Source organism: Muscardinus avellanarius (genome assembly GCF_963383645.1).
Source record: "Muscardinus avellanarius genome assembly, chromosome: 6".
NCBI lineage: Eukaryota > Metazoa > Chordata > Mammalia > Rodentia > Gliridae > Muscardinus > Muscardinus avellanarius.
The window spans coordinates 73,943,417-73,956,298 of record NC_137791.1 but is presented as its reverse complement, the minus strand read 5'-3'; the positions used below and the strand labels follow the sequence as shown (position 1 = coordinate 73,956,298).

General features: G+C 36.0%; 1 protein-coding gene across 1 annotated transcript; it reads right to left on the bottom strand.

The window, feature by feature from the left end:
• Positions 1 to 2,446: 2,446 nt before the first annotated feature.
• Positions 2,447 to 2,755, bottom strand: LOC308263955 (U6 snRNA-associated Sm-like protein LSm3; the record flags this gene model as incomplete). Its single annotated transcript, XM_080697111.1, has 1 exon — positions 2,447 to 2,755. One exon carries the CDS (start codon positions 2,753 to 2,755, stop codon positions 2,447 to 2,449), a length of 309 nt encoding a protein of 102 aa, XP_080553237.1.
• Between the last annotated feature and the right edge of the window lie 10,127 nt (positions 2,756 to 12,882).

Below are 12,882 nucleotides of genomic sequence, written 5' to 3'. Positions count from 1 at the left end.
AGAATAACTGAAAGATTGTTTTCACTTAATGGTGATAGGTTTCTGAGGCATGAAAGGGTTGTCCTTTGGGTATATGACCTAAATAAGACATTGGGTGAGTATAGTTTGGAAATATTTAGAGATGGTGAGAAGAGAAAATTCTTTGGTTTGACATAATAAAATAGATACAGCTCACCTTTATGTTCTAAGTTTTAGGGGAGTATGTTTCAGTGAGGAAGAGATGCCTAAATTTTAAAATCACAATATGGCACCTTTGACAAAGTTTTAGCAATAATCAGTGTGTAGAGTTCAGACAACAAACACTTACTGAATACTTACTGTGTTCAAGACACTGTGGTATTTTATTACTTCTCTGTAAAGTGGGAGTAGCAATGGTAGTTTCATCTTTCTCATCAGACTGATAGGAAGAATAAGGGAACAAGTGATTATAAAATCACTTGTTTATTTAATCAGTTGTACTATTTAAGTGTCCAATACAATTTTTATTACAGTAATGTGTTAATGAACATTATTATTACACAAGAAGAAAAAACTTTAAAATGAACAAGTATTGCATGAGGTTACCAAGAATGAGCTAAAATTTTAAGACATATGTATATTTTGAGGCCTATGCCATATATATATATATATATATACTCAGAAAATGTTGAATAAATGAAGGAATAAACACATAAATAACTGAATATAAAGATGAAATTTTTATTTTAATTTTGGTGGTACTGGGGTTCCTGGAAACCCTTCTACCTCCGGGCTACACTCCCAGACACCTATTTTTTTTAATGTATTTTTATTTGGAAACATGTTCTCTTAAGCCAGAGAGGCTGGCTTCCAACCTGCACTATCCTCCTGTCTCAGCCTCCCAAGCACGGGAATTATAAGCGTGCACCAACACGCCTGGCTAAAATGAAATATTTTTGACCTTTACCCTGCCTGGAACCTTGTCCCTGTGGCCTAATTTTCACTCTACTTCATCCTTAGGCTTATTATAATTTTTAGGCTATCATAAATTGAAGCTTTAGAAAAGCAAGAAGACTTAGTACCTTTCTGACTCTTCTCCTTCCACCAAGTCCCTACATTCTTGTAGCTCTTCTATGACATCATGTTATGGTTAGATATAAAGTGTCCCCTAAGGAGTTCATTTATTAACGTTCAGCGTTGATATAGTTGAGTCATGAGACTTTTAAACTCGGCAGTGGATAAATCCATTGCAGTGGATTCATCTGGGTGGTGGGCTAGATTGTAGATTGTATAGTGTGGCTGGAAAAGGTGGGTTTATAGAGCTGTGGCCCTGGAGATTACACATGCTTTCTCCTCCCCTCACTATCTTTCTTGCTTCCAGACTCCATGATTTGAGGAACAAAGCCTTGCTTGCACTCTCCCTCTCTCTACTTTCTGCCACCATGTCCTGAGATCTAAGGTCCCTTGGCCTCATGTGGACTGAACTCAAAAATCTAAAAACTGTGAGCAAATAAATCTTTTCTCTAACTTATATGGTCAAGTCTTTTAGATTATAGCTGTGGAAATGCTGACAAGTACACATCTTCTCCAGCTTTTGCTCCCAGTGTAGCCATCTTCACTTGTTTCCACAGCTTCAATTCTCATTCCTTTTTGAGGACACACCATGTTGATCTGTAGCCCTGGCACTTTTCTTCCAACCCCACTTATAATGACCGGATGGATATTTGCCCCTATAGATTATTTTGTTGGATTCCTCTTGTTCTTTGTTTTTCGCTGGCTGTTTTCCTCTTTTGTCTATCTCTCTCTTTCCTAATCAATCACAATGCCAAGAATCAAAGCTGACTCTAAGTTATCAGCACTTATTACTTTCCCCTTCTTCCCCAACCATCCTCCTCATATTTTTGATATTCAGTTTCTTATCATATTTTTTAATTCTTCATCTCATATTTTTTATTCTTTTTTAAATCAAAAAGGAAACATCAAATTTAATTAATTAATTAATTAAAAAAAATTTTTTTTTTGGTGGTACTGGGGTTCCTGGAAACCCTTCTACCTCTGGGCTACACTCCCAGACCTATTTTATATTTTTGAAACAGGGTCTCTTACGCCAGCGCGGCTGGCTTTGAACCTGCGCGATCCTCCTGTCTCCGCCTCCCAAGCGCGGGGATTACAAGCGTGCGCCACCACGCCCGGCTCAAATTTAATTTAAACAGAACTTGTCTTCAAGAACACTGGAGAAAAGCAACTTTTGACAAAGTTCAACATCTTGAAGAGCACATCTACTGGAAGGGCTGGAGAAAAACAAAACGCCATTTAGCTTACGGACTAGTAAGCTATTTATGAATCAATTCCTTTCCGGGTGGAAGAATTCGTGGATCGCTTCTGATATCAAAGCATGTACAAGGCTTCTTTCTGGATGTCCTGCACATTTAAAGAGGCAATCGTACAGTCTCCTACTTTCCTCACAGGATGAATTCTTTGCTGCTGATCAGCCAACTCTCAGTGGAGGGGCAACCAACACAACACCATCTCCCGGGACAAAGAGCATGGGAATGTTCTGTTTTGTGGATTTATATATCTCTTTATAGGTCTCTTCATCAGTTTCTATAGTAGTCCCAGTTTCTTCCACATCTCCCAGTATCATATTTAAGTGTTGATCATAGGCTTGTAATCCGCCTCGAAGCTCTCGGTCATTTCTCATCTTCACATAAATTCGCTGGTCCAGGCTGAGCCTGATGAGATCCAGGGGCTCCTCTACGGCATTGGTAGTCTCTTGCTGGTCCACGTCGTCTGCCATATTTCAAATGCTACGCCCTTTCCCGCCTCTCGCCTCTTTACCTCCATTCTTAGGTAATACCATTCTTAGACATACCATTTTCTATGCTCATTGCCTTTCCTTTCAGGCTGGTAATTATCTCTTTGGACTTTTGTCCTAGCTATCTAAGTATTCTCCCCAACTTTTCAGCTCTAATACTTTTCAGTTACAGTATACCATACCTGCTTGGGCCAGGATTAGCTCACTGAGAAAACATCTGCACTAGTAACTTCTCTTGTCACCACATGATACTGCATGCCTATCTTGGCTCTGCTCATACTTTACAGTGCCAAGTCATAGCAGGTAAAGCATAAATTCCTGAATATAATTTCCAAAGCCCTCCCCAGCCAGGTTCCTGCTTACCTGTTGGCTCTGTTTCTTGGTTCTCTTAATTACTCTATGCTCTGATAATGTAAAACTACGTACTCTACCCAGAACATGCTTTATATCTCTGTGAACTTATTAGTGGTAATTCATTTACCTGGAATGACTTTCCCTTTTGTATATCAAAACATGTACAACCTTGAAGGATCGGATACAAACATTTCCCTAGTTTTCCTTTAAATATGTGAAAGTAACTGTCAGTGAATTGCTCATTTCTTGGAGTTCTCAAATAATTTTGATTATTCTTCACTTGAAGTATGTACACTGGGTTTTGTGTCATATGAAATCATTGTATGCAACTCCCTAGCCTCCACTGCAGTGTCAGCTCTTGGACAGCAGGGTCATATATTGTTAATCCATGTCCACTCTCCCACTCATAAGGTCCTGGCACATACATCACCATTTTTAGCTGAGCTGAATTTTGTTGAATTCAGATGCTACTGACACTTAAAATAACTAGTATATGAGCAAAGTAAGCCTTGAGTTATTTTCTTGCAGGTCCAAAGAAATTAATTAATTAGTGGGACAAAAGTATAAAGAAAACATATTAAATTCTGCCATTTATTTCTAGTTCATGTGAGTATATATACATATATGTGTGTGTATGCACATGTGTGTGTGTGAAAATGTGTTAACATTATATATTTTTTAATTCTTTCAGCCTAGTCAGTACAATAGGTATTTGGGGAATGAATACTAATATTATGTGGCAATGATGATGATTCGTGTGTGTGTGTGTGTATTTGTGTGTGTGCTGGGGATGAACCCAGGGACATACTACCTCTGAGCTAACACCCAACCCTATTTTATTTATTTATTTGGAAATATAGTCTCATTAGGTTGCTGAGAGCCTCATTAAGTTGCTGAGGCTGGCCTTGAACCTGTAACCCTCCTGTCTCAGTCTCCCAAGTAATGGGATTATGGTGTGTGCCACCATAGTCAGAGGTAAAAACTGTTCTTAATACCAAGCAAGAATTTTTTATGATCATTTGTTTTGGCTAAATTTTTATAGATTAAATTTTATTTTATTTTTTACTTATGAAAAACATAGTAAGATTGGAACAATACTTTTACATTTAAGACAGAGAGAAAAATTAAGTCTCTCAATCTCTTACTAATAAATTTTTATATAAAAAAACAGCAAGTGAGCTATATTTTTTTGTGTTCTGCTGATCTCAGAATTTCAAATGTTTGTCAAATTACTGAGAATCAATTATTAGGAAAACTTCTCCCTGAACATGGTGGCATATGCCTGTAATCCTAGTACTTGGGAGACTGAGACAAGAGAATAGCAGGTTCAAGGACAGCCTCAGAAAGTAGTGAGAGTCACATCAACCTAATGGGATCCTATTCAAAAATAAAAATAAATAGTGCTGGGGTATAATTTAGAGGTAGGATGTCCCTGGGTTCAATTCCCAGTGCCACAAAAAATAAACTTCTCAGTGTTTGTAAGATAATGGTTATTCCAAATTTAAAAGCAAAAAGTGCTTTTCTAACTTATATATATGCTTTTTTATGCATCTACTTGCAAGTAATATTTGATATAAAAATGGAAAGTGGCTTAAACTGTTTAAAAAGGAGTAAGGCAACCCAAGAAAACAACCAGTCATATGAATAATGAAATCCATTTGATCTATAAATTCATCAGATCTGATTTAATCAAAACTGAGAATTACAACGTAGGAAAACATTAAAAACCATTTCTAAAATTTACTACCGGTAATAATTTTTAAATGTTCTTTTACTCAATGGAATCTAGACGTACGTCTTCACTGACTTTCAAAAAATATCCCTTGATAAAACCTAAGTATCAAAGACTAATTTTCCAGAAGAGCAATTCCAATAAAATGAAGTGGCTGTAATTAAAGGGCTCAGAAAATAACTTTGCCTATTTGAAACTTAAGGGTGGATAAGGTTATTCAAAATTATGTTCTTTTGAGTAAAAGCCTATTCTGTGAGGGTGGCACTGACTGGGACACGTTTCTTGTCCCTCTGGCTAGAGCTTCCTTAAGTATTCTAATAACTCAAGTAAACTGCCGGGACAAACAACGCAGCCATGACTGTCTGGAGATTCTGCATCTGCCTTCCTTAATCAACTTCCTTTCCTGAATATGAATTGCAATAATGAGTCAATTAACGTCCTCAAATGCCAATGAGATGCAAAAGAGATTGGTAGTGGTGGTGGGAGCAGTGTGTTTCGGGAGCAGTTCCAATGTCTGGATTTTAACGAGAATCACACACTGAGCTCACAACTGATTATTTATTTCATGCAAACGTGACTGGCTGGCACTTTCCCCTGAAGCCTCTTCGTGGCTCCTCCAAGAAAGTAGGGAAAATGAATCTAACTCAGTTTAAAACAACAGCAACAACAACAACAACAAAAAAAAAAACCCTCTGTTTTGGAACCATCATTCCAAACTTCTAACCTCCTTCCTCAGATAGAAAGACATACTTGTGACAAATTTCTTAATCAGTGTTCTGAATTGTTATTTTATACATGCTCTAAAATTATAACCCTGTGCAGTATATGCTAATAAGTGAAGCCTATCTTCTTCCAAGCCATGGCCTCTCTGCTTTAAACACTGTCTTCTGTCAGGTGCTTTGAATATATTATAGTAAATCAAACACATTTTTTAAGTTAAGAACTGACATTATTATTCCCAATTTATAGATGTTTATAAAACTGAGACTCAGAGAGAAATTTATACAACCCCTGAATGGCAACAGAAGTCTTGAAATCCGGTCTATAAGCCTATTACCCAGTCTCTTTGTATTGAATAACAGTGCGCACAGCTGTGTGGGCTTAGATTTTTCTACTTAACTGTTCACATGGAATTTAAAGGAATATTTATTAAAATTTCAAACAGCAGTTCTCTTTTCATTTTACAAAAAAAAAAAATCTTCAGGTTGAACGAATATTAAATGTTCCAGTGCAATTTACCTCTTGTATTTTTCAGCTTCCTCATTTTAAAAGCCTGGACAGCTGGCTGACCACTTGGCAAACACAAGACCCCTAAAGTAAAATGATAACTCTGGCCGCATGGCCACTTTTCCCTGACAGATTGGAACTCCTCACTGGCCATATTTTAATGTAAAAACTGAACTGCTGAAATTCAGTCATATGCTTTCCTCCCAGGGAGTCGAGAAGTGTCTTTCTGAAGAGCACGTAGGCATCCATAATAAAATCTGCCAGGCCAGAGTGACCAATTTAAATCTTTTTCCTTTGAAAATTCCTCCTTCCTAATTGTTACACTAAACAGAATGGGCAGAAAAGCAGACTTTAGTGAATTTCCATAAAAGTCAAGTTATTCCCAAGTTAAGTGGGGTTAAAAAAAAGTATACAAAGATCATTAATGACTTTTTTCACAAATTATTGGTGCTATTTTAGCAGTGCCTTTTCTGAACTGGTGACTTGACACAGCTTCAGTTCCTGTTTAATGTAGATATCTACATTATGAAAATGATTCTTATATTTTTGGAATGAGAATCCTTTTATAATAATAATCTTCATTTTGCAAATGCTAATGCTCTTATGTTTAGGATTATTTTTAGAATGATATTTTTCTCTATAAAATAAAATATAAAACAAAAATAGATACTCTAGTTGCCTTTAAAAGAGATATATGACATTATCTAGCCTGCTTTTAAATGTTTGATTATTAAGAAGGGTACATTGAAAATAACTTTACACACATTATTTCTTCAATCAAGTAAGGACTGATGTCACAATAAGCTCTGCCCTAGCCACATTTTCTACCCTACCGTGGAGGGATATGTTAATAAATGTCTAATGATCTTCAATTCCTCTGCAATATAATAGCTCACGGGCTACAGATATTATTTTATTTTGTAGTCCTGAAATTATGTTGTTGTCCTTAAAAACAAACACCTAATGAGATGTGAATTAAAATGGCTTAAGATATAATTTTGCAAACAGAGAATGGTTTGCCAATATTTACTTTGATTTTGGAAACTCCTGTTGAAGAAATCCAAAATAAGATTCCATATGAGTAGTTCTTAGGGAAAAAATTGTCATAATGCCTTTGGAGTGTAATATAAAACCAAACAACTTAGCGATTACCAGGTTGCACACATACAAAAAATGATACACACACAGAAAAGGAAATCCACAAAGGGATTCCTTAGCAAATCATTACTGTAAGCAAATCACACTTTCACTTGCTTTGGTTCCCGTTAAGATTATGTTTTAAATTATACAGCTCAAGCAAAGGGAAATGAAAAATAACCTCTTGTATTTCATTGGTGTGGCCCGGAGGTGGTAGCTAAATAAGCTCTTTACACACATTACTGAATAATCTATACACTGGAATAATTAAAAGCAACTATCCCAGTTTACTCATAAAAAGTTCTTCCAGAGTCCCCTTCAGAGTAGTTACAGATGTTCCTCTGCTTCCAATCTAAATGAGCTTCCATAAAATGTATTTTATAGCCCTCCTTGGTCCATTTAGATTCCTAATGAATGTCAAAAAAAATTCCCTTTCCTTCAACCCCATTTAAACAAATTGAAAGCTAAGTTCTTTACCTTTTTCAGAAATAATCTAATAGTTTCATCTAAGAATAACTTTTTACAAAAAAAAACCCTCAATGTCCAGTTTAGTACCCTCTAGCCTTTAAAATTGGCCCTGTAAAATAAGACTTTGAGCAATGTTCTTATTTTATGAGCTCACATAAAAATTGGAACTTGGGGAACCTGGGGGGTGGTATTAAGTTGAATGTCATAATGGATTTAAAGTACCTTGTAATTTCACCCGTGGGTGAGCACTTTCTTACCAAATTCTGAATTTCCAATGTTTAAATTTCTTTGGAATTTTTTTTAGTATACTCAAAAGTGAATGTTTACTAAACCAAGAACTTACACAATCTCACTGAACTAGTAAGCAGTGGTGAAAGCTGATTCAAGTGGCAGCAGCTGACTACCACAGCCATCTTCTTCATGCGCTCAAAAAAGTTCAATATGGGACCTTTTGATAATGTATTCAGTCGAATCGCACATTCCTAAAACTGGCTTTTTCCCAATTTCTGCCATCTGATCTGTTTTCTGTTGGTGTTTTTCATTTTCTCATAATGCAGGTGATCAGAAGTGAGACAAGGAGACATTCCATGGTTGCAAAGACACTTAAATTATGTCAAGTTGACTCATGGCTGCTACATATTTTTCACCATGCCTGGAACATAATCAGAAAAAAGCACACTGATTTGGTAATATAAACAATAATTTATTTATTTAGAAAATCTTTCACATAGAGTCTACCAAAAAGAAAGTAATTGAAGGAAAAACAGAGTCAACAAAAAATACTGCAGAGTTTCATTTTTTCTGGAATCTCACTTCCTCAATAAGAGAAGGCCCACTAGTTAATGCTTTTCAAAGAAATTTGATATGTACATTACTAAACGTTGAGGCCATTGAAGCAAAAAATGTATTATCATATCTCTGAGCTTGTGACTCAGGGAACTTTCTGGATTTATAATAGCAAAAACTTATCTCATGAATTAGGAAGATGACATAGGTTATGAATGGCCAATAGAAATGATACTTCATGAAGATTTTCACAAGCCATAGTACAAGTTGGACACTGAGATAAAAATGGAAAGTCTGAATATGTGTCTAAGACTTAATAGCAGTTGCTCATAGTAGCTCATACTCTATTATACAGTCTGTTATATAGACTATGAGCTACTGCTAATATCTATCAGAGTGAACTATTGTTTTTTGTGTGTGTGTAGTACTGGGAGTGGAAGCCTGAGGCTTTTCTACCTCTGGGCTAATCTCCCAGACCTATTCTATACTTTATTTGGAAACAGGGTCTCACTAAGTTGCTGAGAGCCTCACTAAGTAGCTGAGGTTGGCTTCGAATCTGTGCGATCCTCCTGTCTCAGCCTCCCAAGCTCTGGGATTATAAGGGTGTGCCACTACGCCTGGCTAAAGTGAACTATTTGAACACTTCCCAAGATAAGCCCTTTTAAAAATGACATTGTAGTTTTTCTACCACATAAAATTGAAGAATAAATTCTGATTCATAAAATTGTTTAATCATTCAGTACTATTGTTTAAAATTGTAAAAAGTACTTAAATTGCTGTAATGTAACTAAAATACAGCTATAATTACTTGCCAATTAAGTACAAGATAACTTTTTTATCACTAGTTCAGACTTCTACATGATACTACTGGGAAGATTATGAGGTTCAGTAGGAACAAGGATTTTCTGAAATGCCTTCACCTTTTGTATTAGCATTCTTAATCTTTTTTTTTTTTCAGAAGAGCAACAGGAAAACCATATATTTTGAAGCTTGTGCCTAATAAAACCTATTTTTAGTTCTCCTGTTGTATATCATCTACTGCCATCACATTTGTGTTCTTGCTGTGGTGTGAGGAACATCTGACTATCCCAGGGCATTTGCACTTGCATTTCCCCCTTTGCCTGCCATGTTCTTCCCCCCTGACCTTACTATGCTCCATCTTTCAAGTTTCTGTTTAAATGTCTCTTCATCAGAGAGGCCTTCTCTAATCACAAATTGTAAAACATCAACTCCTCCTCTTGTATGATTTATCACTTGTGAGCCCTTTATCTTGCTTAAGTTGTAAGTTTGGCTTCTTAGCATGTTCTATGTGTTGAATTTACTAATTTATTAGTTTTCTGTTTATCCCACTAAAATTTAAGTTCTACAAAAATACAACTTTGCTTATTTTGTTTATTAATGCCGCCCATCGCTTTGATATAGGTCTGGTTCTTAAAAAGCATTTGTTAGGGGAATGAATAAAATTAGCATTAGCTATTTAACAAAACTATTCTGATTCTCCTATAGGAATTTTGCAGCTGAGGGAGGATGACACATTTTAAGTTTTAAAATGGTAGATGTAATTGAATATTTTATTTTAATTCCAATTATTTACTTTGAGGATCAACTGGTTTATTTTTAAGGTAGGTTGTTCTTTGTGTGGCTGAAACATACAAATATTTAAGTGATATTAATATTTAAAGTGATTTTTTTTTTGTGGGTCTGGGGATGGAACCCAGGGGCATTCAACCTCCGAGCTACACCCCCTGCCTCATTTTTTACTGTTTATTTTGAAACCGGGTCTCACTGAGTTGCAGAGGGCCTCACTAAGTAGCTGAGGTTGTCCGTGAACCGCAATCCTCTGGTCTCAGCCTCCCAAATGCTGGGATTACAAGCGTGCGCCACTACACCCAGCTTAAAGTGATATTTAAATATATCACTTTTTGGGCTTGGGATGTACTCTGTGGTAGAGAACTTGTCTAACATGCCACTGATGCCCTGGATCTGATCCCAAGAACTGCAGGAAAACAAAACAAAACAAAACAGTTTTTAATCATTTGTTCATTAGGATAAACCCAATTAAAAGAACATTTAAACCCAATTGCATCAGTTTAAATTTTGTTTTGTTGTAGGAGAAACAAATTATAGTGGAAGAAAGGCAAGGCAAGTGGCAGTTTGGAATAAAGTAGCTCATCCCATTGTTCTTTGAGGTGACTTAAGTGGCATAGCATGATCACTCTGAGTTTTTAAGAAAGAACCTTTAGAATCGACAGGAATTGGTCACTTTGAAGTTGGGCGATCTATTAGTTATTCTGGGCATCTCAACCCCTTCAGTGAGTCTTTCTTCCGTATCCTTCCTTAGGTTATTACTTGCTGCCCCACCACTCATGGTCATGGTAGAGTCTATTAGTATGGCATTCTTCACTATTCTACATAGGAAAGATCTCAGCATACTTATTAACATAGCATTCTAGCTTTCCCATGCCAATAGATCAGCATTTTCATTTTTGAATGAAGCTATTTGTCCTTGATGTTATAGTAGAAAAAAATAAGAGTATGGAATCAAAGCATTTAGCTTCCATATAACTCTGATGACTGTCTAGTTGTAGCCCATACATTTATTCCACCACTGGCTCTGTTTCATTGTCTATAGGAAGTGGAGATGACAATGCCCTACTTTTCCTAAGCTGTAGGAAGGCTATAAAGACAAATGAGATTTAATGGAAGCATCCTTAAAAGAAAATAAAAATCTCAAGAATACCTACACATAATGACCATAATTTTCTACCAATAGACAACTCCAAATTTCCCACCCCTGTCCCCACTCTCAACCTGTGATACTCAGGGCATTTTACCCTTAGTTATACTCTCAGCCTATTTTATTTTTAATTGTGAAGCAAGATCTTGCTAAGGCTAGCCTTGAACCTGTGATCCTCCTATTTTTGCTTCCCAAGTACTGGAATTAAAGCATTGCTCTATAGAACCTGGCTTTTTTTCCTCCTGTTGCCTCAAAGGTTCTCTTTTCCCTTGTGTGTATAATGTCAACAAAAATACATATAAAGCTATTGTGAGGGTTAAATAAAAGAACATATGCAGAAGGCCCTAGTATAGTTTTTGGCAGAATTCAATCTCAATAAAGTGTCATTATTAGCCTCTCACTAACTGGTTTTCTAGGTAGTGTAGCAGAGTAATGGCTAGGTTCACTCTGATCCTTAGTATAAGTGAGCATGCTTTATTACTTTAACATAAAAATCAAGGGATAAAATCTGGTGAAGTTTTGAGGCTCATCTGATGGTAATATATGAGACTGGTTATATTCAGTTTTTGTTTGTTTTTGTGGTACTAGAGATTGAACTCAGAGGTATTCTACCTCTGAACTACAGGCCTATTTTATTTTTTATGTTAAAACTATGCTTCACTAAGTTGCTGAGGGCCTCAATAAATTGCTGAGGCTTGTCTTGAATCTGTAATCCTCCTGTCTCAGCTTTCCAAGTACTAGGATTACAGACATATGTGGTTGTATTAGTTTTGGTGATTCATTCCAGAAAAAAAGAATGGGACCAAAAAGGGGTTGCATGTGTGTAGAGAAAGGGAGAGTGAAATGAGGTTGTTGATGATTCAGACTACAAGCCAAGGACACTAAAGACACGATGATGATGTCATTGTCATCATCAAAGCAGATGTATTGACATATGACATACTCTCCCTACCAATCCTAGTAATCCTAAGGGCCTTTTTATTTTTTTAAAGAAAAGAGGGTGCAGATTTGGAGATATTAATTTACCAAATATTGAAAATAGGAAGTGATGGATGCCTAGTTAAATTTGAATTTCAGTTAAAAAAGGAACAATATTTTAGAATAAATATGTGTCAAATATTATTTATCCGACTGGGAATCTTTTTGCTAAATCTGTAAACCTCATTTTAAAGGAAAGTGTAAGAAAAGAAGGTTTTAGTGGAAAAAAGATGTACATGAGAGCCATTTTCTGGCTACATTAAGATGGGCAAAATTCAAGAGCATGTCTAATGCAAACTACTTGATATCTTTATTTCACAGAAAAAAATGTTTATGGAAGATAGAGTTTTATCTTTAGAAATGTTTTTATGAGGGTTTCTATTTTTGTTCTAAAGTGTAATCTCTGAGATTCTAAAAGAAGCTGGGCTCTTCTTATTAGAAAAAGCTTAAAAACATACTTACCCTGACTCTCAGAGCCAGTAGAAACCATATTAAAACTCCCGCTTAAACAATGCCCCTGGGTTCAATTCCTAATGCCACAAAAATAAAACAAAAACAATCAAATGAAAAAACAAAACCTCCCACTTTCAACTATTCAAAAGGAGACGGCATGTACAACGTGCCTTGAAATCTGAAGAACACATCAAATATAGTGTTGATGACTGACATCTGACTATTGGGGCAGAAAAG